Below are 26,372 nucleotides of genomic sequence, written 5' to 3' on the forward strand. Positions count from 1 at the left end.
CATGAATGATGTATACGGGTACATTTTCAGATATTACACATTTCTAATTTTGACAAAGTGGTTTCATTTCAAGTTAGTGTACTGTTAGCTAGCTAGCTAACRTTAGCTGGCTGGCTCGCTAGCTAACGTTACGTGTATGATCTTTTTATATGTATCTCAGAGCRATTTACTTGGCTAGCTATAGCCTAATGTTAGCTAGCTAACATAGAACCTGGTTGGTTAGCTGCCTGCAGATTCATGCAGGGTAGTAACGTAATGAGTTGGGATTATGATTCATTGTTTACCTAGCTAGATAGATAATGTTACGTGTATGATCTTATTATTCATATTTGAGCTATTTGCTTGGCTAGCTAAAGCCTAATGTTAGCTAGCTAACATTGAACCTGGTTGGTTAGCTAACTGCAGATTCATGCAGGGTAGTAACGTAATGAGTTGGGATTCTGGTTCATTATTTACCTAGCTAGCTAGCTACATGTCTTAACAAAAGACTCCACTATGCAAGTAACCATTTTGGGTGCGTTCGTAATTTCAGTCTGGCAATCTACTCAAATTTCAGAGCACTCTCGTCTGAGTGTACCAGACCACAGAATAACTGATACATTTACGAACGCTCAACACCCGTTAAATATAATCGGTGTCAGTAAACGTCATCAAAAAAAGTGTAATTAAATTGTTGCCAGCAGTACAGTTAGTCACCAATGATCTGGATAACATGAAAACAGCCTAACCAGCTCTGGTAGGGTGAGTCAAATGGTCAGAGTGGGGTGTTCTCTCATTGTGTCTGGAAGTAGCTAGCAAGCTAGCCAATGTTAGCCAGTTAGCTTGGGTGCTTGACTGCCGTTGTGAGGTCAGACCGTTCGGATCAACCCTACTCATCGGCCAGAGCGCTCTGCACGCTCCGAGAGCGAAACGCTCTGAATTTACGAATGGACAATCTGACAGTACAGTTGCAGTCCCTAACGCTCTGGAAAACATGAAAACAGCCTAACCAGCTCTGCTAGGGCAAGTAATGTTCAGTGAGCTATTCTCTCATTTGTGTCTGGAAGTAGCTAGCATGTTAGCTTGGGTGCTTGACTGCTGCTGTTAGTACAGAACGCTCYGATCAACCCTTAAAGAGATGGGTGGGGCTAAAGCTTAAGAGGMTGTGAACGATGCTGAATGGGTGCAGGAGGGCTCTCCAGTAGTGGTACCAAAACATTCAAAGGCCATTTTCTCAAAAGTAGGTTTACAAGTTTATCAAATTTCAACGCAAAATTACTTTCCCATTGTTCCTCAACTGTAGTGTATGATATACCTTTTGTAGCTCTGAGTCTCTACTTTTATCCAATATTAAAAAAAAAATTTTTAAACACAATTTCAAATGTTGCTACATAAGACCAGTTTGACCCAGTCAGTCACATTTCTGTATGGACCTTGCTTTGTGCATGGGGGCATTGTCATGCTGAAACAGAAAAGGGCCTTCCCCAAACTGTTTCCACAAAGTTGGAAGCACAGAATCGTCTAGYATATCATTGTATGCTGTAGCGTTAAGATRTCCCTTCACTGGAACGAAGGGGCCTAGCACAAACCATGAAAAACAGCCCCAGACCCTTATTCCTGTTCCACCAAACTTTACAGTTGGCGCTATGCATTGAGGCAGGTAGCGTTCTCCTGGCATCCGCCAAACCCATATTCGTCTGTCGGACTGCCAGATGGTGAAACGTGATTCATCACTCCAGAGAACTGTTGCTCCAGAGTTCAATGGCGGAGAGCTTTACACCACTCCAGCCGATGCTTGGCATTGCGCATGGTGATCTTAGGCTTGTGTGCGGGTGCTCAGCCATGGAAACCCATTTCATCAAGCTCCCGACAAAAAGGGTTTGTAACGACGTTGCTTCCAGAGGCCGTTTGGAACCCGGTAATGAGTGTTGCAACCGAGGACAGACGATTTTTACWTCCTGGCTGAGCCGTTCTTGCTCCTAGACTTTTCCACTTCACAATTTCAGCACTAACAGTTGACCGGGGAAGCTCTAGCGGGGCAGACAWTTGACAAACTGACTTGTTGGAAAGGTGGCATCCTATGACAGTGCCACGTTGAAAGTCACTGAGCTCTTCAGTAAAGCCGTTATACTGCCAATGTTTGTCGATGGAGATTGCATGGCTGTGTGCTTGATTTTATACACCTGTCAGCAACGGGTGTTGCTGAAATGGCCGAATCCACTAATTTCAAGGGGTGTCCATATACTTTTGTATATATAGTGTAGGTAGGGGTAAAGTGACTAGGCAACAGGATAGATAATCGACAGTAGCAGCAGCGTGTGTGTGTGTGTGTGTGTGTGTGGTGTGTGTGTGTGTGTGTGTGTGTGTGTGTTTGGGTACAGTCCAGTATGTGTGCAAGTGTTAGAGCAGAAAAGGGTCAATGCAGGTAATCCGTGTAGCCATTTGATTAGCTATTTAGCAGTCTTGTTTAGCAGTCTTATGGCTTGTGGATAGAAGCTGTTCAGGCCAGGGTCCTGTTGGTTCCAGGTTCACTGGTACTGCTTGCTGTGTGGTAGCATAGAGTACAGTCCAGCTTGGRTTGCTGGAGTCTTTGACAATTTTGGGGGACTTCTTCTGACACCACCTGGTATAGAGATCCTGGATGCAGACAGTCAAGATGCTCTCAATGGTGCAGCTGTAGAACTCGACTTGGGCTCCCGAGTGGCGCAGCGGTCTAAGGCACTGCATCTCAGTGCTTGAAGTGTCACTACAGACACCCTGGTTAGAATCCAGGCTGTATCACAACCGGKCGTGATTGGGAGTCCCATAGGGCGGTGCACAATTGGCCCAGCGTCGTCCGGGTTTGGCCGGTGTAGGCCGTCATTGCAAATAAGAATGTGTTAACTGACTTGCCTAGTTAAATAAAGGTAAACATTTTTTTAATATAATAAATACAACGTTTTGAGGATCTGAGGGCCCATGCCAAATCTGTTCAGCCTCCTGAGGGGGAAGAGATGCTGTCATTCCCTCTWCACAACCTGTGTGGCTGTGTGTGGACCATGTTAGTTCCTTAGTGATGCGGACACCCAGGAACTTGAAGCTTTCGACTCYCTGCACTACAGCACCATCGARGTGGATGGGGGCGTGCTCATCCCTCCGTTTCCTGTAGTCCACGATCAGCTCCTTTGTCTTGCTGACGTTGAGGGAGAGGTTGTTGTCCTGGCACCACACTGCAAGGTCTCTGACCTCCTTATAGGCTGCCTCATCGTCGTCAGTCCTACCACCGTCGTGTTGTCAGCAAACTTGATGATGGTGTTGGAGTCGTGTGAGGCCACACAGTCGTGGGTGAACAGGGAGTACAGGAGGGGACTACACACACCACCTCCGACGGGCCCCCGTGTTGATAATCTGTTTTCGGTCATAGGAAATGATGGCGGAGACATTATGTACAAAAAAGTTTAGATCAGCGTAAAAGAACACACAAAATAGCAGAATTGGTCAGGAGCCTGTAAGACTGCTGCTATCCACTGCAGCGCCATCTTATATGATGGTTGGGGYTACTCGAGGACTGGAGTCACAAACACGGCACTAGGTGATGAGTTCAGATGGTGGAGTGAGTGAAGTTAGGGAAAGGGCATTTGGGAGCTGTAGATAGAGGGGTAGGGCTGTGAATTCCATGTGCAGCCCCTCACAACACCAAATGAGTGAGTGCTGCATTGTGTGTGCTTGTGTGTGTGTCTATCTGGGTGTGCATGTGTGTATTCAGCCATATGTACTTCAACTGACCATGTCTCATCCCTGTATTCCTGCGGCCCTTAGGTTATTCCAGTCCAACAGCGTGGAGGGGATTGTACACAACCTAAAGACAGACGGCTCTCCATTCGCCCAGAAACAAGCTGAGGTGGGTCCAGCCTCAAGCTAGTTAGACTCACCGCGACCTCCATCCCCATCTCCCACACATACGCTAACTGGAGGTAAGGTAGGAGCTTTGGCTAGCAGAGAGAGGGGCTATAGAGGAACTAAATCTGTCGCTATGTAGAAATGTCTTTGGACTAGGTTCTAAATTTAGAGCGTTGGGCCAGTAACCGAAAGGTTGCTGGATCGAATCCCCGATCTGTCGTTGTGRCCCTGAGCAAGGCAGTTAACCCCCTGTTCCCRGTGCGCRGAAGACGTGGATGTCGATTTAAGGCAGCCCCCCACACCTCTCTGATTCAGAGGGGTTGGGTTAAATGCGGAAGACGCATTTCAGTTAAAGGCATTGAGTTGTACGACTGACTAGGGATCTCCCTTTCCTAAATGACTTCCTCTCATCTTCTCAATGTGAATGAAACCCAGCCAGTCTGACGTCATCTGAGAGTATGAGAACATAAGGCCGTTAGTTCAGCATTCAGGGCTCTGCTAACAGTAGTAATTGCCACTCTGTAAGCCCTTTAATATGGTTAAGCTTATCACAGTGGCTCAATGAAAGGCTCTAAAAAAAAACACCCTTAATAAGGATGATCACTTAACCGAACAGTCCCATCGGCAGTGTGACATTGGGTCAGAAATGCCCGATCTCTTCCAACTGTCCAAAGTCCCGTGTTGGGCAAACACTTGCCGTGGCACAACCTTATCCTGAATGATACATACCTCCTTTTAATAGTGCCAAAAGCCAAGCTGTCCTTGTTTGATTGGAAGCTAATGCTCTGTAAACCTGGATGCCATGTGAGAGAGATGTGCACATGGATTGCGACGCATTTCCATGTTGCCTGGAATGACATTGTACGGTGTTGCCATCCCTGTTGCCGTGTGATCATAAGTGCAGATTCAGTGTGGAGAAAACGGATACGATTGCCTCATAATGCGCAGTGTCTACACACGTTTTTATCACAGATGGTGTCGTTAATGAGATGGGATGTGCTTGATCGTAAACATGCCTGAATCCAGCTGGTGTATGAGTTGGGAGGAAGACACTGGTTATGTAAAACAGGAAATGGGCCCGCTCTTCTTGAAAGAGAGCGATGATAATGAAGCAACTCTTCTTATGAAGCTGGAMGTTGTAACTGCTGAGTGGAAAGTGCAGCAATTGGTGTAGTCCTGTCCATAAGCACAAACGTTTCCCTGTTGGTTCAAGGGCACTAATAAGAGAGAAATTGTTCAAGTATCTATGCAGGCTTTGGAGGGAAAACCTGAAATGCCCTTATTTTGTCACTGCCAATTATGGTACGAGAGTTACACTAATCAATGCAATGGCAGTAATTGTGGGTGATGATATAGGCTACTCACAATATCACATGAAAGAATTGCTAGTGTATTGAACATTAGGTTCTGCTGGCTAATAATCACCTGGGCTACAGCTAAGATTTTTTTTTTTTTTGTATTTGTGAATTTCACAGACCCTCGCCAAGATGTCTCCCACATCGCTGAAGATAACCTTCAAGCAGCTTCAGGCGGGACGCACCATGAGTTTGCAGGAGGTTCTGGTGATGGAGTACAGACTCAGTCAGGCCTGTATGGTGGTACGTACCGAAAGGCCCCAGGCCTTTAATACTACCTCCTCTTCCCCGTCACATTTGATTTACTTTATCTTACAGCTTAAACGTTTTTCCATCTGAAGGTAATGCAATTGACTAATTTACTGGATTTTGAATAGGATAGACCCTCAACAGCTATGTACCCGTCTCCTGGTATTATTAGTTTAAAGCATGTATGTGTGTCAGGATTTTTGATTCTTGTTGTTTTGCAGAAGGGCAGTGACTTCTACGAGGGTGTGAGGGCAGGTAAGGTGTTTGACTCTTGCAAAACACATAAATAAATCCCTTTTGAGATTTTACAGATTGACCTCTTATTTCTGTACAATGATATTGAGTACTAATTGGCAAAAACTGCTCCACGTCCCTTTTGAATTTCTGTGTTATTAGGACGTTTCTGTCAGTATGCAATTCGTTTTTTTTTTGCTTTGTGTGCCTAGTGCTGGTTGACAAGGACCACAGCCCCAAGTGGAGTCCATCCACACTGAAGGAGGTCTCCGAACAGAGTGTGGAGGACTGCTTCTCGTCTCTGGGGGACCGTGACCTCAAGCTGTAAGGACAGAACAAGGGGTCAAAGGACACCACTTCCCGCTCGTGAGGCCTTCTCATAGGAAGCTTCCTAGTTGCCTAAATTTGTTTCCTTCCCTTGTATCCTTTCCTTCATGGCCACTCATCAGAATCCATGTTCTCACTGAGAGCTTTATCGTTGAAATAAGCCACCACTTTCACCCATCAGTGGTCATACAGTTGGAGAGGAGACAAAGAAAGGAAGCTACTCTAGAGTAGTCGGTCACAGCCATCAGACATGGTACGCCAGTCACTGTGGCCTATCACAACAGCAGGACTTTGGCAAGATCACACCCCAGTGCTGCGCCCATTTTGCAATGCATGTTTAAACAAATTGAATGGACTCTTCAAGTATGATTTCTCAAAAGCTAGCATCAGGCTAAAAGGCTAAAGTTGGATGGATACCAGACCAGTTATATAGACATTGAGTCAGACAATATGTACAGTATCTCCGCTGTGCTGATGTGCAGTATTATTTGCAAAGACCAATATTCCTCGGTACAGTTGGTGCCAAGAAACAAATGTTTGTTTCGGTGAGTAGCTGGGTAAGGAAGAGGTTCTGTCCTGTTTGAAGTGTCATATAACTTGGTAGAGTACTGTCAGGTGGTTGTTATGGCCCTTGTTGAGTGTCATAATGTCCTGTTTATGACTGTCTTTCAGTCAGTCTGTCTCTCCAATACATTTCCTAGGGATTCAATCAAATACACATTGCTGGAAGCCTGGACTGGGAAATCACCATGTTAAAATGTACAGACTAATTTCTACCTAATTTGGAWTTTTATGAAAGGGGGGATTTTGCAGTGCTTAGTCATTTTTCTGCAGTGTCTTCGACTGAATCTGGCCTTTTGCGTTTCTCTACCCAGCTCAAATCATTGATTATATGAAATCCCATTTGCAGCWCTCAAACCCTCAGCACACAGTTAAGATCTCTTACAGGCTCCCAGAGCGAAATTAGGTCAGTAGCTAAAAGACCCACCACAAAGTTTGCTAAGTAAACAATGAACACTCTCCTGGAGAACACAGGCTCAGTAATTATCTTGGCTTCAGAGATAAGCTTTTATGGTTTAGGATTTYCCCTTCAAAAGTCACCAGCCAGGTGTCATTCTTAATGCCTTTTAGCTTTGTCKTGTAGCTGGAGTGATCACTCGGCGTTGCATTTTTCATTGCATTACTYTATGGCAAAGGCCAGAAGTTCTCAATTCATTGTGCGCTCTTCAGTGTCCAATTCAATGGATACAATTTCCCAACTAATAGCTGTAAAAAATCTCTTGTATARGAAATATGTTGATAAAGATGTGTATGAAAACCTGATTGTAAAAATTGTCATTTGATTTAATTGTTTTAAGTCATCGTTGATAAAAGCATAATTACGTTGTGCCTGCCTATGTAACTACACTGAACAAAAATATAAACGTAAAATGCTGGTCCCATGTTTCGTGAGCTGAAATAAAAGATCACAAATGTTCCATGTTCACAAAAAGCTTATTTCTCTAAAATGTTGTGTACAAATTTGTTTACATCCATGTCAGTGAGCATTGTGTCCTTTGTCAAGATAATCCATCTACCTGACAGGTGTGGCATATCAAGAAGCTGATCATTACACAGATGCACCTTGTGCCGTGGACAATAAAAGGCCACTCTAAAATGTGCGCTTTTGTCATGCAACACAATGCCACAGGTGTCTCAAGTTTTGAGGGAACATGCAATTGGCATGCTGACTGCAGGAATGTCCAACGGAAGGGCCTCCCAAGTGGCGCAGCGGTCTAAGGCACTGCATCGAGGTGCTAGAGGCGTCACTACAGACCAGTGTTCGATCCCAGGCTGTGTCGCAGCCGGCCACGACCGGGAGACCCATGAGGCGGCGCACAATTGGCCCAGCGTCATCCGGGTTAGGGGAGGGTTTGGCCGGCCAAGATGTCCTTGTCCCATCGTGCTCTAGTGACTCCTTGTGGCGGGCCGGGCGCATGCACACTGACTTCGGTCGCCAGCTATACGTTTTTTCGGAGAACGCATGGCTCTCGACCTTCGCCTCTCTCGAGTCCGTATGGGAGTTGAAGCGATGGGAGAAGACTGTAACTACCAATTTGGATATCACGAAAAAGGTGTAAAAAGTACCCCAAAAAAGTATTAACAGGAATGTTCACCGGAGCTGTTTCCAGAGAATTMTATCGTTTTAGAGAATTTGGCAATGCATCCAACRGGCCTCACCCACCGACCACTTGTAACCAATCCAGCCCAGGACCTCCACATCCGGCTTCTTCACCTGTGGGATCATCAAAGGGGGGAGAGCTGGATGATGAGGAGTATTTCTGTCTGTAATTAAGCACGTTTGTGGGGGAAAACACTTTCTGATTGGCTGGGCCTGGCTCCCCAATGGGTGGGCCTAGAAAATACTGTCAGCATGAGACCTAAAATAGCCATGGATAAGCACTAACAATAATAATAATCACAATAATGTTAGTAGCCTATATGACTATTAAGTACTAAGTTACTTACTGTTTTCTTCTGAGCATGCTACCCGAAACACACACAAGGACTCGGCACTCCGAGCGCATCCGATTTGTCTCGACGTCTGGAATTCAATCAACTCAGTTTGGATTGCGGCCTCATCCAGCGAGGGTATCGTTTTCTTAGCAAGGGAGGAGAATTCTCCACCTGGGCGAACTGTGAAAGGATACACATACATACAAACGCAATGATATCCTTGGGCATGCTGTTGTAATTCATCTCGTGGAGAAGTTGTCCCTCAGGTGCTTGATGAAATCTTCCATCACCTCAAATGCTGCGGCCTGGTCCCTCTGCCTGTCGTTTCTTCAGTGTGATGAAGTGCAGTAGCCTTCCAGATGAACTCGAGCTTCCTAGTAAAGGCCTCAAGTTTTTCCACCATGTCCACGACTGTTGTCCCTCTTCCTTGTAATTGCAGATTTTAACCCGTTTAAGTGACAGTATGTCAGCCAAAAAAAGCAACATTAGAGAGGGATTCCTTTAATTTCCAGAATACGATGGTGGTCACGGCCCTCATTTAGCTTTTTCTGAGAAAATCCACAACCTGGTCATGCAGATCACAGAATCGTTCTAGAGATTTTCCTTTACTCAGCCAGCGCACGTCGTTGTAAAGCAGGAGATGCATAGTCACTTCGCCCCCACCTACATGTACAGATTACCTCAACTAGCCTGTACCCCTGCACACTGACTCGGTACCGATGCCCTCTGTATATAGCCTCGTTATTCTTATTGTGTTACTTTTTATAATTACTTTTTATTTTAGTCTACTTAGTAAATATTTTCTTCTTCTTGAACTGCACTGTTGGTTAAGGGCTTGTAAGTAAGCATTTCACGGTAAAGTCCCCACTTGTATTAGGCGCATGTGGCAAATAAAGTTTGATTTGATCATCATGGGTGGCCTCTGATTCTGTCACAAGCTTGTGGAAAAGACAGTGTTAGGTGCTTGATGTCCCCCTGATAAAGTTGATTATGCGTATGACTTTATCCATCACATATTTTAGCTCAGCGTTTAGTCTGGCACACAGCACACTCTGATGGATGAGACAATGCAAGCCATTCATTTTTGGGGCGATTTCCTTCAACCTGCTGACCAGGCCCCTGTGTCTGACCACCATAGCAGGAGCCCCATCAGTGAACACAAAGTTGACTGTTTCGAAATGACAGGCCATGCTGCGTAAACAATTCTTCCAGCTTTGTGAATAGGATGTCCCTGGTGGTGTGTCCGTCGAGGGGAATCAGTGCCAGTAGCTCTTCTTTGAAGTTATTTCCAAGAAAATAAGAGACATACAGTGGCAAGAAAAAGTATGTGAACCCTTTGGAATTACCTGGATTTATGTGTAAATTGGTCATCAAATTTGATCTGGTCTTCATTTAAGTCACAACAATAGACCGTGTGCTTAAACTAATAACACATTGTATTTTTCTTGTCTATATTGAATACATAATTTAAACATTCACAGTGTAGGTTGGAAAAAGTTTGTGAACCTCTAGGCTAGTGACTTCTCCAAAAGCTAATTGGGGTCAGGAGTCAGCTAACCTGGAGTACAATCATTGTGACGAGATTGGAGATGTTGGTTAGAGCTGCCTTGCCCTATAAAAAAACACTCACGAAATGTGAGTTTGCTATTCACAAGAAGCATTGCCTGATGTGATCTCAGAATACCTAATATTAAGAATTGTTGACTTGCATAAAGCTGGAAAGGGTTACAAAYGTATCTCTAAAAGCCTTGATGTTCATCAGTCCATGGTAAAACAAATAGTAAATGGATAAAGTTCAGCACTGTTGCTAGAGTGGCTGTCCAGCGCAGAATGCTCAATGAGGTTAAAAATGTTGACATAAAAAAAAGTAGTGGACTACATTAGGCTATGTACAGTAGACCTGTTTTTCCCCACCAATCAACGCACAGAGAAATGGACTAAAAATAATAATTTAATAGAGACATTGGTGATTTTATGAGCTTAATCAGATCTAAATTATTGTTATTGTCACTGAATTAATTATGTACTAATCCAACGTGTTAATGTTGTTCTTTTCAATTGGTAGTGTAAGCCTATTAATTGTGCTAATATTATATGTTAATTATGTTCTGGCTTGCCGACTATTAGCTCAGGAAAAATTTGTCCCGAGGCCAAACCTAGTTGACGAACCCTGTCCTAAAGCTTCTGAGCCACAATATCAAAGCTAGTTGGCGTGATCCATTAATTCCATTAAGTAATTTAGACATCTCCTGGACCTGACCGTCTATCAGCTAATCTAATGATTAAATAAATGTTACAGGGACATAATACAGGTACAGAGGGAGCTGTTGGATCTGGATAGGCAAGGGTTGACCACATGATGAAATCTCAGTTTAAACCGTAAGTAGTGGATATTCAGACAGCAGATCCAAAGGTTAAGGTTAGCCAATAGCTATATGGAAATTGAAGTTGGTGTAAAGGTAGCCTTGATTCCAGCCGTCCTAAGTGTGTCAAGCCATTCTCAAATGCGAATACAGTGTTGCAGAGTAGGCTGGTGGGAGAAGCTAAAAGAGGACGAGCTCATTTGTAATGGAATGAGCCCATCCTCCTATAGCTCCTCCCACTGCCTCCTCAGTGTAGAGATCTGATAAAACGAGACTAGGGTAAGGGTTAGGATCATTATTGGATATATCCTGATGCTCAGGATCAATGGCCCCATTTATACAGGGTGCTAGCTGGCATCCTGTGTCCTGATCTTGTCCACATTCTGATTGTGCCCACATCTTTAAAAAGGTGTAGACGATTAAAATAACTGATTGTGATCAGAACTTCCCGACCATTTCGGAAGTAGTCGGGATGAATTGATTGGATTAAATATAATTGTTTCTCTCACCCATCTACACATAATACCCCATAATGACAGTGAAATTGTGTTTAGACATTTTAGATTTTTTTGGGAAAATGAAATACAGAAATATCTAATTTGCATAAGTATTCTCAACCCTGAGTCAATACATGTTAGAATTAGCATTGGCGGCGATTACAGCTGTGAGTCTTTCTGGGTAAGTCTCTAAGAGCTTTGCACACATGTATTGTACAATATTTGCCCATTATTTTCAAAAAAATTCTAACTCTGTCAAATTTTCAAGTCTTGCCATATATTTTTAAGCAGATTTAAGTCAAAACTGTAACTTAGCCCCTCATTAACTGTCTTCTTGGTAAGCAACTCCAGGTTTTAGGTTATTGTCCTGCTGAAAGGTGAATTCATCTCCCACTGTCTGGCGGAACACAGACTGAACCAGGTTTTCCTCTAGGATTTTGCCTGTGCTTAGATCCATTCCGTTTCTGTTTTATCCTGAAAACCTCCCCAGTCCTTATTGATTACAAGCATAACCATAACATGATGCAGCTACCACTATGCTTGAATATATGGAGAGTGGTACTCAGTAATGTGTTGTATTGGATTTGCCCCAAACATAACACTTTGTATTCAGGACAAAAAAGTTAATTGCTTTGCCACATTTTTTGCAGTTTTACTATAGTGCCTTGTTGCAAACATGATGCATGTTATGGAATATTTGTATTCTGTACACGCTTCCTTCTTTTCACTCTGTCAATTAGGTTTGTATTGTGCAGTAACTATAGTGTTGTTGATCCTTCCTCAGTTTTTTCCTATCACAGCCATTAAACTCTAACTGTTTTAAAGTCACCATTGGCCTCATTGTGAAATCCCTGAGTGGTTTCCTTCCTCTCCGGSAACTGAATTAAGGACGTCTGTATCTTTGTAGTGACTGGGTGTATCAGTCACCATTGGCCTCATGGTGAAATCCCTGAGTGGTTTTCTTCCTCTCCGGCAACTCAATTAAGGACGTCTGGATCTTTGTAGTGACTGGGTGTATTGATACACCATCCAAAGTGTAATTAATAACTTGCTCAAAGGGATATTTAAAGTCAGTTTTTTTTTTTTTTTTAAACCTCCCTGGTCTTTGTGGTTGAATCTGTGTTTGAAATTCACTGCTCGACTGAGAGACCTTACAATTATCTGTATGTGTGGGGTACAGAGATGAGGTAGTCATTCAAAAATCATGTTAAACACTATTATTGCACACAGTGAGTATACGCAACTTATTATGGAACTTGTTCAGCACATTTTTACTCCTAAACGTATTTAGGTTTGCCATAACAAAGGGGTTGAATACTTATTGACAAGACATTTTCGTTAATTTAGCTAAACATGATTCCACTTTGATATTATGGGGTACTGTGTGTAGGCCAGTAACACAAAATCTCAATTTAATCAATTTTAAATTCAAGCTGTAACACAAAAATGTTGAAAAAGTCAAGGGGTGTGGTGAATACTTTCTGAAGGCACTGTATAATATATTAAAGGCACAGTGCAATCAAAATGAGGTTTTCCTGTGTTTTATATCATATTGTACAACAGCTAATGAAGCTAATGTTGTAAAAGTGTGATTCTTTTTTCATCAGTGTTATTTCCTGATAGTTGCTAGTTGAAAATATAATCTACACAGGACCTTCTAAATCAGCAGATTTGCATGGGTGGGAGTTTCGGCTTTCCATGGTGACATCACCATGCGGTAAATTGGTTAATAAATTGGTCCAAACCTCTCTGCCCATAACAGCTAGTTATCAGTTTCCCCTCCCCACTCAGACCACTCCCAGACAGTCCTAGTAACATTCTCGCTTTTATTTTATCAGGTAAGTTGACTGAKCACATGCTCATTTACAGCAACGACCTGGAGAATTGTTACACGGGGGATGATTGGGAAAGAATGAGCCAATAGGAAGCTGGGGATGATTAGTWGGCGATGATGGTATGAGGGCCAGATTGGAAATTRAGCAAGGACACCGGGGTTAACACACCTACTCTTACGATAACTCTCATCCAAAAGACGGCACCCTACACAGGGCAATGTCCCCTATCACTGCCCTGGGGCATTGGGATCTCCTTACACCAGAGGAAAGAGTACCTCCTACTGGCCCTCCTACGCCATTTCCAGCAGCATCTGGTCTCCCATCCAAGGACAGACTTTGCTTAGCTTCAGAGGCAAGCCAACAGTGGGATGCATGGTGCTTGAGAAATGTCATTTTTATGGAAATCTATTACAGTAAGGTYCTTAAATTGTTACCCAGAAATGACCCCCCCCTTCGCCAATGCCCTTTCTCAAAAAAGAGATGAAGTCACTTTAATAATGGTAGAAGGCATAGATTTCAGCTTTATTGTCGTCACATTTGTCATTGATTTATTTACAGACCTGTACAYTGCTGCAGGTTAAATGTATATGATATAAATATAGATGAGACCTTAGARGCTGGGGAAAAAGAAGCATTAGGATCTCCCAACATACTTTTTTCCCCAGTCAAACTAAAGGCTTGACTGGAAGACTGATGTTACAAGATGTTACTGTTCCCGATATTGAAATATTTAGAAGGAAGGAATCCAGGTCCAACTAGTTTGTACATGCGTTGGTATACCTTGTGTTTCTTTCAAGCTGTAAGCATTGTGAACTGCAACATTGACCGTATTGTACAAAGCATTTGAAATCTGTGTTCGACATAGCTTCAAAGGCAGAGATAACGCCTCTACCATAGAAGGCTATCACAGTTTTATTACGATGATGAGGGCTTGATATATGGCATGCARTGCTAGCTGTCTCCTGCATAGTAGAACATAACTTGTATCAACCAATTCATCCGAGTGAAAATCAAGCTTGATGGATTTTTTTTTAAATTCATGATGTTTTTTGCAGCGTTACCTGTAAATTGTGTAAAACATTAGCTGAAGCAGTGATAACAGTGTTCTGTTTCTAAGCCACGTGTCAAACTCATTCCCTGCAGGTTTTCGCTCCTCCCTTGTACTTGATTGATGAATTKATTTCACTAATTAGTAAAGAACTCCCGTCACCTGGTTGTCTGGGTCTTAACTGAAAGGGYAAAAAACTAKAACCAGCAGACACTCGGCCCTCCATGGAATGAYTTTGACACCCCAGGTCTAAACTCTCCACCGTCCAGTTCTTAGATTTAGGAATACAGTATGGGAAAGAAAATTGTCACCGCTAAGCTTTTCAATTTGTTTACATAATTGAATGGGTTCAAGAGATTCATCTTTCAAACCAGATTAGTGCAAATGTCGTTATACATTTGTTGCTTTTAACTGTAACGGATTTTCGGGTGTAGCATTTGAAGCACACCACTACCATTTRCTTTACTGAGCATACCTAATGGCTTAGCAGCCGAATCCTACTTGAGATACACACGTCAAACCTCCTTTTCCAGTGAAATAATGTCTACTTGTTCTTTGTGGTGTATACACAAAAGCACCCTGATTTAATGCTCTGTGAAATGTACKTGTTGCCCAGCCTTGACTAATCCGCCAGCTTCTTGAACATCAGTTGTGGTATGGTAGGAACTGACCTGCCATGACTGACTAAAACCCACTGATATGACCTATCTTATAAACGCCATAAGAAAGCCTATAAAATGTTTTGTGCTTGTATTACCATTCATTAAGGACTTTCACAGTTGTTCTCCTTTTCCAAACAACTCAACTCTCCATTATGCGTATGTGTGTCTATGGCCTGTTAAAATAGCATCATACTATTTTAAGAAGCCATTTGCTCTCAATAAAAACACCATGGCCTTTGAGAGTTGCATATTTGTGCTGTAAATTCTATGGGGCGGATGGCAGTAGTTCCTCATTATGTAGAATACAGTATGTTTAAAACCAGGGTGCTTGGCCCAAGACATTTTGGCAAAAGCAAAATGTATTTGTGAACCCAGAACTCGTTTTGTGTACAAAAGCCAAGTCCCAGTAAAAGTGTGTCAATCCATCCTAGTGTCCTGATTTCCTCAAGGCATGGGGGACTTAGCCAGCCCTCAGGGATGTCCTATTGTCAATGGCATTCAAATTCATAGAATGGGAGGATGCTGAACCTCTGTAAAACATTCCTAAACATAGCCGCAGGAAGTAGGGGTGCTGAGGGTGCTGCAGCACCCCCTGATAAATCGAGAACTTTGAACTTTGCCTTTATTACTCCTGTATGAGTGGAGAAAAATACTCATCAGCACCRCCAACCCAAAACATCTTCCCACGGCCATGTTCGTAGAGCATCATTTCGTCAAAGTGACCGTTGTCAGGTCCTAGGTTGCTGCAGCTCGTCGTCGGACATGCTTAATGGGTAGGTGGGCAGGATGAATAATGAGCTCTCCTTTGTTGGTCGACCACAGGCCCRCTGGGATGCCATTATCCAAGAACCCTGAACTGGGAGCTTCTGTCTGGGCAGACAGATGGAGAGGGAGGCATGTACCTGCTGACTCCAGCAAAAAATCTCAAGTGAAAAACATTGGCCATTTGAGYTGCTAATGAATAACTTCCTACATCGGACCTGCTATTTGGCCGCAGGATGGCATGCGTCAAGCGGAAACGATAGATATTCACCGAAAGGCAGAACCGGTCATTTTCAAAGCAGGATTCAATGATACTCTTCTGCTTTATCCGCTCCCAACACAAAGATATCACACACACCAGCTCGGAACTCTCATCATCTAGCTAACGATGGAGACAAGCACATGGTCTGGATTGAAAATGAGAGGATTAACCAAGGTCTTTGTCCAAGTATGAAYTAAACAGAAAAATGGCMTTGGACCATAGAATGGCATCAACATCTTGCATCAGCTAGTAGATCTTCGTAGTGTAMTGTTTCAACCTGAATGAGAGTGATGTCTGTCTMMRRTGTCTGTCTGTTGGGCATCCAGTAGTCCTTTTTRCCCCAGAGGTTCAAGGTGAATCACATAACAGAAATAGCACTCTCTGGCAATGCCTCTCCAGTTGGCCGATGCCGCCCCCCCCTCTCCCCCTCATGGCACATCACACTCAATGTAGGGGATGTCAATGTAGCGGCTGTCCACCTCCAACCACTGCTGCACGGCCCGGGCCACTATCTCCTCCGACAGCCTCTGTGCATACTCCAGCAGAATGGGGTCCACCCGGGCAGAGTRGTCCGCGGACCCCGTCTCATAGTGMACCAYCAGCGCGTTCTCGCCCRGCCACTTCCCAGGATTGCCGTCCGTCTTCKCCGAGTTGGCGTACTGGATCGGATCGCTCTTCTTGGATTTGACGCATCCCATTATATAAATAATGGAGCATTGATCTCAGAGAGGAGGGGAGAGAGAAGGTGGTGAAGGAGGAATGTGTCGGAGGGGGGCTTGGCCCCTGGTTAAGAAGCGACGGCTAGGAAGCCGATTCTTGTCTGAACTGAGCTGCGCTGAAATAGTCCAGACAGTCAGCCATGCTCTTATGCTGCCCTACTTATATCTTCCCCTGTGCTGTAGGGAGAGAGAAGAGGGAAAGGATTTCAGTGATTTATTTTCCATCAGAATCTGCCTAAAATGACCAAATGGCAGAGGAAAGAATTGAGAGGCCTACTATTTAGACCYTGACTTAGCATCATTACCCCTGTTACCACACWGCAGCAGTAGCTACAYGTAACTGCCAAAATAAAGGAAAACACTAACATAAAGTTGCTCCGACTCGTGGTGGCTTTAATGCACCTTGGCTAACATAGATTTTATGCTCATCAAACCATTCAGTGACCACTCGTGCCCTGTGGATGGGGYCATTGTCATCCTATGGGGGSATAYCCARYGTAGCCAAAATAATGGCCTGCCTAGAATTGGTATACATGACCCTAAGCATTATGGGATGTGAATGTCTTAATTAACTCAGGAACCACACCTMTGTGGCAGCACTTGCTTTCAATGCACTTTGTATCCCTAATTGACTTAAGTGTTTCCATGGCAGTCACCTGTATCTACTAGCACACAAAGCCTAGACTAAGCAGTTGTAGTGACCTTTGGGGAAAAGGTGAGTCTATGACAGCTGCTATTTGGGCTTACAGTAGTTATTTTGAACATCATTTGTATGTATTACCCATGACCTTGTTGTTTGTATCCTCAGTCTTTTAAATAGACCATGTGACTCTAGGTTGAACAGCACAAAGCACTGATGTTATTTGGTGTAGTCTCCATCTGTCCTGGTGTGTGTTGCCTCAGTCCCTGCCTGATCCAGACTCACAGCGGCGGGCGTGTGATTATTTATACTAGACAGAGCAGCACACTATTATATCATCCTGTTCATCTCTCACATAGGAGCTTGTTACTGAAGCTGCAAAATGATGCCATTGTAGCTTYTGCTTTTTGACAGAGGCTACTGTTAGATATAACTACAGTGCTGAGCCATCAAACGTCAACCAGATTTTTGTMACATATACACATCATTTCACATTGTGGGAAAATAGGATATTGTCMGTTACATATATCTCAAGCATGTCACTCTAGCCCTGATATCATGGGAAGCGACCCTTGAAACCCCCCCACCCACCTTTAACTATAACCCACCTTTGTTGAATTAATAAAGGCATATATGGAAGAATGTCACTATTCAAATGTGAACATAAAAGGTCCAGGAGAAATACTAGCCCGGGTGGAGGAAGGGCGAAATGGTTGTCAAGCGTTGGAAATAGGCTTCTGAGAATTCCTACATGAGCGTATTTCTGTTCAATATACKATATGTTTAGAGGTAGCGTCTAGTCCATTTCATACACAGTTACCAGAAAAATAGGTACATAGAATATTGCTGAAGCGTTGGATAGGTAGCCTACCTTCAAGAAGACTCTTGGAAAAGTAGGASTGGATGTGTTTCCGTCCATGAATATCAAATTCATCCAGTAGGAAAACACATKGTTTTCTCTTGAACGACACGTTTCAATAAAGAAGTCTCATACATCCACACGAMTTGTGAACCGAAATCACCAAACGTGCCGCCTCTCGGACTGAGTCTACTCCGTCTCCTTCTCAAACCGCCGAATATGCGTCCAAGGTTTGAACATGAAACTTGGAAGGCAGCGAACACATTGGTCAGGTATCTCTCTCAGCACGAAATGTCCACGAAGTTACCAAACTGGGCATTCAATGTTCCACCATACKACATTGTGCAGTAAWCSCACTAAATACAAACATCGATTTAATTAAACTCTCAAATCCTGGAATAGTCGGACATGYAGGACTATACCTTCTTCTTGCCATRYTTCTACTGGAGATTTTACATAAATCATCGTTGAAAGTGTTGCCTGTTTGACTCAACGTTCTGAAGGCAGTTMTAGGACATWTTTTTTTTATATGTATTTAACAGCAGTTAGTAAACTGCAGAASGGGTTGTGGAGATAAATTGTGCGCGTTCACACAGGCTACTGTTACTTGTAGAACATCACCCTCTTGTGGCGCATGGTGGCTCCATGCGTCACTCCTCAGTGACTATTGAAATGTTTAAAGTAAGGAATATAGTCGGTTGTTTCTATAATGCTATCTATCTATAGATTATATTCCTGTCTCTTGCCTTTGATGGAAGTGTACCCACGTTTAGCTTCCTTGTATCAAAGTTTTCTAAGGCTACTAATGCGTCTGCCGAGAGGTCTGGATCATTATGGCACGAGGTATATTAGCGAGCTTTCCCAATAGCCACTGCAGTCGCACTTTCAGATTTTCAGTTATGAATTATCGAATATGTTCAAAACCAATTGGTGTCATTTAAAAATATATATATATGACGAATTCGTAAAACTGTAAAACTCATTGGACGAGRGTGCGTAAAACGGTATAATGTACATTAGTTAAATTCGTTTATGTTTTTGTAAATACAGTATGGTATATTTTCTTTCACATAAGGGTTCCAGTCTCAAATTCGATAACGATAATAGGCTATAATTAAACCATTCATTGACCTAACATAGTGCCATGCCATTCATATTGCTGCGTAAAATGTGCATAACGTGGGCAATTTGATTGACTCTTGTGAGCCATACACATCTTCTAAATGTCGGTTGCATTGATCTAAATTAGAATCCATATTTTACTGTTTATTTGTGAAGGAAAGTAATATCTCATAACTTGTGCGGAATTTTGCAACTGTTGTTGATAAACCGCACGATGGCACTAAATGTCTGGACTAAAAAGTTCTCGTAATAGTAAGCGCAAACACCTCACTACAACAATATCCAGTAGCCTATAGTTTAATACACTATCGTAGGCCTACAGAYGAGCCCATTTCGCCATAAATGTTCAATGCAATAGTATCTATCCTATAGCCTATTGATAAAATAATMTAGCATTTGGAAACAAGTTTAGAAAGAAGTAGGTCTACTCCATGTAGCCTATATCAATGTAGGCTAAAGAGTGGTTCCGGTCATATTTGTAAATTAATAGACKTTACATTTTCGAGAGAAACAGATTTAGAGAGTTAGGCAAACTGGTCATATAACTAACTGATCGTAATGAAGGGAAGTCATAACACGTTGATGAGAAGAGCGGAATAAACGCTTTTTCTCAGTGGCGTTCCTATGGTGACAGGCTGCGGATTTAATGCAATTAATCAATATAACCGCATCCGTCATTTTATTTGACCATTTGCAGAACCGTCTTGACTTTGATTGATAGTGTAGTTGTATCAAAACTATGCCATACCTCTTTTAAGGTTTGACAGAAAAATACAGTTCATGTCTGTCCGTTGAATTCATTGTTGCCAGCCCAACCAATCATCGATTTTGACGACACAAAAGAGAGGCCAAAGTTGCAGTATAAAAAGGGCTGACGAATTAAAGTATGCCACCTATCAGTGTAGAGCCTGCTTTTAAACACAGGCAACTCTGTAGTCCGCCTTCACGCAAATACATATTCACTTTGGGATTTATTTTTTTTATAGCAAACTCCGCACCTTAGATAATGCATCTGATGCAGGTTCTAATTTATCTGAGTTTTATGGTTGCTTTCGGTCCATTGGGTCTTGGTGATCAAACGGCGCACCACCAATCCCCGGCCACGGATGACGGTGAGCAGTGCTCAACATGCGAGGTCCGACAGCAGATCAAAAACATGAGATTACACGCCATCAAGTCACAAATTCTTAGCAAACTGCGACTCAAGCACGCGCCCAATATTAGCCGAGACGTTGTCAAGCAGCTCTTGCCTAAGGCACCACCTTTGCAGAAGCTTCTTGACCAGTATGATGTTCTTGGAGATGACAATAAGGATGGAGTTATGGAAGAAGATGATGAACATGCCACCACAGAAACAATCATGACAATGGCCACTGAACGTTAAAGTTTATATGCTATTATTCAATGCAACACTAATATGTCTCAATATAATAACTTTGAAAAGCACCAGAGCTCAGCCGTTTTTTACGCATGGGGCACAGAGCGCACCTTCATGTCTGATCCCGTATTACTACTTGTACCACTATGTTGGAAATAGGTTGACACTTCGTAGGAATTATAATGATTCGTTTATCTGTCCTTTCAGTTGACTTGAAACAAATATATAACTTTACGTACGAGCCGATTCCATCTGTGCTAGTGGCTCTGGTGTTGAGTGCGGCGGTTCTAAAACTATATAGGCTATATTGGAGGATACCCTGGAGATGACACATTGCTGAGTTTCATTTAATTTATTTAGAAATGTAGTTTAATTGAGAAAATAAGATCAGACATTTGCATATTATAATTCAATTCTAACTTCTCTCCTTCAGCCGAATCCATCGTCCAAATCGATGGGAAACCCAAGTGTTGCTTTTTCTCCTTCAATGCAAGATTCAGGCGAACCGCATAGTTCGGGCACAGCTATGGGTGCACCTTCAGCCAGCTGACGAAGTCACCACCGTGTTCCTGCAAATCTCCCGCCTGATCCCTGTCACGGACGGGGGCAGGAACATACAGATCCGGTCTCTAAAGATCGACGTGAATGCAGAGTCAGCTCTTGGCAGAGTATCGACGTGAAACAAGTGTTGTCGTGTGTGCTGCGGCAACCGGACACGAATTGGGGGATCGAGATTAATGCGTTGGACGCAAAGGAAATGATCTGGCCTTACCTCAACTGAAGCCGGAGAAGGATTGGTGAGTTTAGATTTATCTCCCATCGAAGCAATTTACAAATATGTTTGTAGTTTATCCTCGTGGATCTATGGAAGTAATCCATAACCAATTTATTAATGCATAATAATGCGATATCAACATTTAACACCATTGAAAGAGGGCAAATTCATGTTTGTGTCAAATTGTGAAACAGACTAATTTAGAACCGGATCTTCAAATACCAGTTGTTTATCGATACCTGCTGATCAGAGGTTTTGGCACTCTGTGGATTTGCTCTCATGTGTTCATATTAAAAATATCTTAGAAGCTTTAATATAAACACACATACCTAATTTAAGGAGTTCATCTGTGACAAATATTTGCCCTTGCCACCAATAATCTCATGTCCTATCACCTGATACAGAAAAATTCACATTGGTCACATGGCCAGAACTTCCAGAAGTCTTCTGTGTGACTGTGCTAATCAGAGTAATTGCCTACAGCCTCTGTTACACACACACACCACACACACACACACACACACACACACACACACACACACACACACACACACACACACACACACACACACACACACACACACACACACACACACACAGTCTTCTACAACTAACCGTGTGGGACACAATTCAGTCCATTAAAAATCCTATTTCCCTAACCTTAAACCTAACCCTAACCTAAGCCTAACCCTGACCTTAACCTGAAAACCAAACCTTAAGCATAACCCTAAACCTACCAGCCTCCTAACCCTTAAACTAACCCTAGCCCCAACCTAATTCTAACCCTAACACTAATTCTAATGTTAACCCTAAACCCCCTACAAATAGCATTTGACCTTGTGGAACCAACAAAATGTCCCCAGTTGGTCAAATATTTGTTTATTTACTATTCTTGTGGGACTTCTGGACCCCACAAGTATAGTTAAACACATGTTTAAGTTTAAGTCATTTAGCAGACGCTCTTATCCAGAGCGACTTACAAATTGGAAAGTTCATACATATTCATCCTGGTCCCCCCGTGGGGAATGAACCCACAACCCTGGCGTTGCAAGCGCCATGCTCTACCAACTGAGCCACACGGGACATGCACACATGTATAACACACCACACACACACACACACACACACACCCACACACAACACACACACACACAACACACACACACACACACACACACACACACACACAACACACACACACAACACACACCACAACACACACTTCTCCTCTCCTCTCTCTCTCTCTCTCTCTCTTCTCTCTCTCTCTCTCTCTCCTCTCCTCTCCTCTCTCTCTCTCTCTCTCTCTCTCTCTCTCTCTCTCTCTCTCTCTCTCTCTCTCTCCCTCTCTTCCTCTCTCCTCTCTCTCTCTCTCTCTCCTCTCTCTCTCTCCTCTCTCTCTCTCTCTCTTCTCTCCTCCTCTCTCTCTCTCTCTCTCTCTCTCTCTCTTCTCTCTCTCTCTCTCTCGGTGCAATTAGAATACTTTTTTCCAAACCAAGCATTTAATAGTGGTTTAAAAACGCAATCATTTCAGTGGCACAAAGTATCACAACACCAAGTTAAACCTTGATGTAAAGGATCAGCAATATTAGATTGGAGTAACAACCCAATAAGTTTCCAATGTCATGTTTCTGTATTGTGCCCTCACAGCAACCCTTCATGGAGGTGAAGATTTCGGAGGGCCCGAAGCGCTCCAGGAGAGATTCGGGCCCGGACTGTGATGAGAACTCCCCGAGTCCCGCTGCTGCGGTACCCCTCACTGTGACTTTTTGAAGACTTTGGCTGGGACTGGATTATTGCCCCCAAGCGCTACAAGGCCAACTACTGCTCTGGTGAGTGCGAGTACATGCACCTGCAGAAGTACCCCCACACCCACCTGGTGAACAAGGCTAACCCCCGGGGCACCGCCGGGCCCTGCTGCACCCCCACCAAGATGTCCCCCATCAACATGCTCTACTTCAACCGCAAAGAGCAGATKATCTARGGCAAGATCCCCTCCATGGTGGTGGACCGCTGCGGCTGCTCGTGAGCGAGAGTTCTGCTGGGGAAGGGGAGGGGCTTAGCCAGGGTCTCCACCCTGGACTTTGGGACAGATCCATCCATCACTACCAGTGCTTTCTGCAGAACACAGTGCAATAGAGCCACAATAGCGGCTAAAGAAAKGCCTGTCCATTCGCTGAGCAGGTTTCAACCACGGACATGTCTCGTTAGTTTTTTTCATTTTCATTTTCTTCTCTCCTCCAATCACATGTTCGCGCCACAATGGCCTAAAGTCACAAGGATGTAGGAACACAATGCCTGTTGGACTTGACATGGACACACACCAGACCTAGGTTCAAATAGTATTTGTTTTTTTTCTTCAAATACTTTAACGTTTAATGGAGAAGGGTGGGGTTTGCACTTTGGGGAATAATCCATTGGTTCCATTGAACCAGGCAAGCTCAATCATGTGCAGCTTATGTATTGGAAATAAAACGAATCATTTTTAAACCCAGGTCTGACACACATAGATMAACCCCCCCCACCCCAAGTTTTTACAGCGTATGCTTAACTATCGGTGTGATAATCATATAAGCAATGTTTGAGAGTGAAACCGGGAATCCTCAAGGACTTTTGAAAGGGCTTGGAAAACTATAGCTGAGGACTCAGTCTGAACTGGCCTTCATGCATAATGCCATAAACACCATGTACACACACAGCAACAGTGCATTCTTATTCAACTTTTAATCATAGCTTTACCACCATTCAACTGCCTGTACTGCCCTACTCACTTGAATTATTCTTATTGTAAATCAACAATACTGGACAGGAGGACTTGAACCGGAAGCACAATGAATGCAGTCGACACATTGAGATGTGTTTAAGACAGAGAAATATATTTTGAATGTTAAAACCACGTTTAAACTCTGTCTTACAAATAACACAGTTTGCACTATGGCAAACCAATAGAAAGAATTGGTTGCTACAAAAGTTGTAAAAACTGATTTTGATACGTTTGCTAATTTGTATTGTATATGCCATTGTTTCCATTAGCAGTTGCCTTTCTAAACCACTGTTAGTAAATGTATAAGACCCCAAACTAGCAAGAAAACTTTACAATAGCGACTGTATACCTGTTAAACAAATAAAGGTGCTTGCTTATATGTTAAGTTCAGTTATTTCATACAATAGCTTGGTAATGGTGTTTCAATGCACAAGGAATACTAGGGGTGTGAATGCATTCTAAACAATGGTGTCTTTCAGCAATGTGTTCTGACTGACACAAGTGACATGTGGAATCATATAGAGGTCATTTATAACATTCCTGTTCATGTGCATTTGGTCACAAGCCTCAGTCAAGTAAATCTAATCATAAGATGAAGGTTCTCGTGATAAATACATGAAGACTAATTTATCCATACGCTTCCAATTCACATACAATAAACATGGTACATTATAGACGGCAACATAGTTCATTATTCTCTGCCCCAAATAGGGCTCGAACTTACAATGTTCTGCACAGGACAACTTATAGCCAACTGTCTTAGCCATCAGAACAAGAGACAGGTCTGTCATTCCATGAGTGACAATTGGCTTTAGATCTCATGGATGGAGACATCACCGATACGCTCTGGCCAACATGCTACCGGCCAGTTTCTCATCCACTACACAGACAATTTAGTCAAAGAGCACAAGCCCCAAAACCATCCCATCCATGGTCCCAATGAGTGTGRCCAGGCTAAGGAACAGCATGGCTCTTACCATACCCTTTCAAATGATTGGAACAACATGGTGCCTTTCAGCTGACCGATCACACAGACCCAGCCACACCTGGTGTTACCATTTCGTTTCATCATCAAAACAACATAAAATAACCCGAGTAGTCTGGATAACGTACAGTGGGATCCGAAATTATTGACAGCCTTGATAAAGATGAGCAAAAATTACCATATAAAATAAGTAGTTAAAAGATTGAGCTATATTGTAGGCTCCCCAAAAATATTTTATACTAGTACAATTTTATACTAGAAACTTGGTCTCAGGTGGATCTTCCAGCACAATAACCACAAGCACACACCAAAATCCACAAATAAATGCTTAATTGACCACAAAATCAACATTTTGTGATGGCCATCTCAGTCTCTGGATTTGAAACACATTGAAAACGTGGTTTGAATTGAAGGGGGAAGTCCAGAAGCGAAGACAAAGGATATCAAGGATCTGGAAGTATTCTGTTTGGAGGAATGGTCTAAGATCCCTCCCAACGTGTTCTCCAATCTCATAAAACATTTGAGAAAAAGGCTGTGTGCCGATATTCTCGCAAGGTGAGGTATTGAAAACGGTGTCAATCATTTTGAAGAAGAATTATTACTTGATATTTTTACTATTTTTCTGAACAATTGTATTAGAATAAAATATAATTTCTCCAATGTTTAGCATAAAATATAGCTCAGTATTTGAATAATTTATTTTATACAGAAATGTTCGTTAATTCTATCAAGCGTGTCAATCATTTCAGACCCCACTGGATGTCTCATTCACTTGAGTTTATCCACCCTTATTCTTTCAACAGATGTCTTCTATTGATGGATAAGCAACAGGAGGTGTGTGAGTTTGTGTGTTCTTGAGTTTGTGGTCAGAAGGCATTGCGGTCTAATGAGAGGATGTGAACTCTTGCATTCTGTCAGCATGACTTATTGGACTGATGGCTTCATGGAGGCTTCACTTCCGCCCAGCAGAGGGCGAACTGAGCAATGGCCCAGAGTGACTTCCTTTCCTGCTGTGAGTTGGAGGCCTGCCACGACAGTCAGGTGGGACTCTAACAGAAGGGTGCAGTGGATTCASAGAACAGCTTTCCTTGAGAGTCAARCTGTTTTTCAAAAGCTTTCCCTTGCCCACTGCAACGGACACGTAACAGGTGCATTTTCAGGAAGGAAAGCTCTAAAGAAGCAAGT

At 43.0% G+C, this 26,372-nt stretch overlaps 3 protein-coding genes across 4 annotated transcripts in view; 2 read left to right on the forward strand and 1 right to left on the reverse strand.

The window, feature by feature from the left end:
* hibch (3-hydroxyisobutyryl-CoA hydrolase) overlaps positions 1-7,501 on the forward strand; it is a 52,178-nt gene extending 44,677 nt beyond the window's left edge. For both annotated transcript variants that reach the window (XM_024001274.2, XM_024001284.2), the window contains exons 11-14: positions 3,778-3,859; positions 5,334-5,456; positions 5,684-5,717; positions 5,909-7,501. In XM_024001274.2, coding sequence (XP_023857042.1) covers positions 3,778-3,859; positions 5,334-5,456; positions 5,684-5,717; positions 5,909-6,024 — 355 coding nt within the window. In that variant the 3' untranslated portion in view covers positions 6,025-7,501. The remainder of the gene's footprint in view (positions 1-3,777; positions 3,860-5,333; positions 5,457-5,683; positions 5,718-5,908) is intronic.
* Positions 7,502-16,289: 8,788 nt separating this feature from the next.
* On the reverse strand, positions 16,290-18,506 carry LOC139028783 (small membrane A-kinase anchor protein-like). The gene is made up of 2 exons (XM_070446910.1): positions 18,179-18,506; positions 16,290-16,844 (listed from the first exon to the last, which is right to left on the reverse strand). The coding sequence occupies exon 2, from the start codon at positions 16,644-16,646 to the stop codon at positions 16,377-16,379; it is 270 nt and encodes an 89-aa protein (XP_070303011.1). The 5' UTR covers positions 16,647-16,844; positions 18,179-18,506; the 3' UTR covers positions 16,290-16,376.
* A 1,691-nt stretch (positions 18,507-20,197) lies between these two features.
* Positions 20,198-24,581, forward strand: LOC111973857 (growth/differentiation factor 8). Its single transcript, XM_024001297.1, is given in 8 exon segments — positions 20,198-20,667; positions 21,100-21,153; positions 21,156-21,311; positions 21,314-21,415; positions 21,418-21,432; positions 21,435-21,463; positions 23,089-23,205; positions 23,207-24,581. Coding segments are annotated over 8 exon segments (1,107 nt in total). The 5' UTR covers positions 20,198-20,294; the 3' UTR covers positions 23,468-24,581.
* The last annotated feature ends 1,791 nt before the right edge of the window (positions 24,582-26,372 follow it).

This window comes from Salvelinus sp. IW2-2015, linkage group LG2 (assembly GCF_002910315.2).
Source record: "Salvelinus sp. IW2-2015 linkage group LG2, ASM291031v2, whole genome shotgun sequence".
Classification (NCBI taxonomy): Eukaryota; Metazoa; Chordata; class Actinopteri; order Salmoniformes; family Salmonidae; genus Salvelinus; species Salvelinus sp. IW2-2015.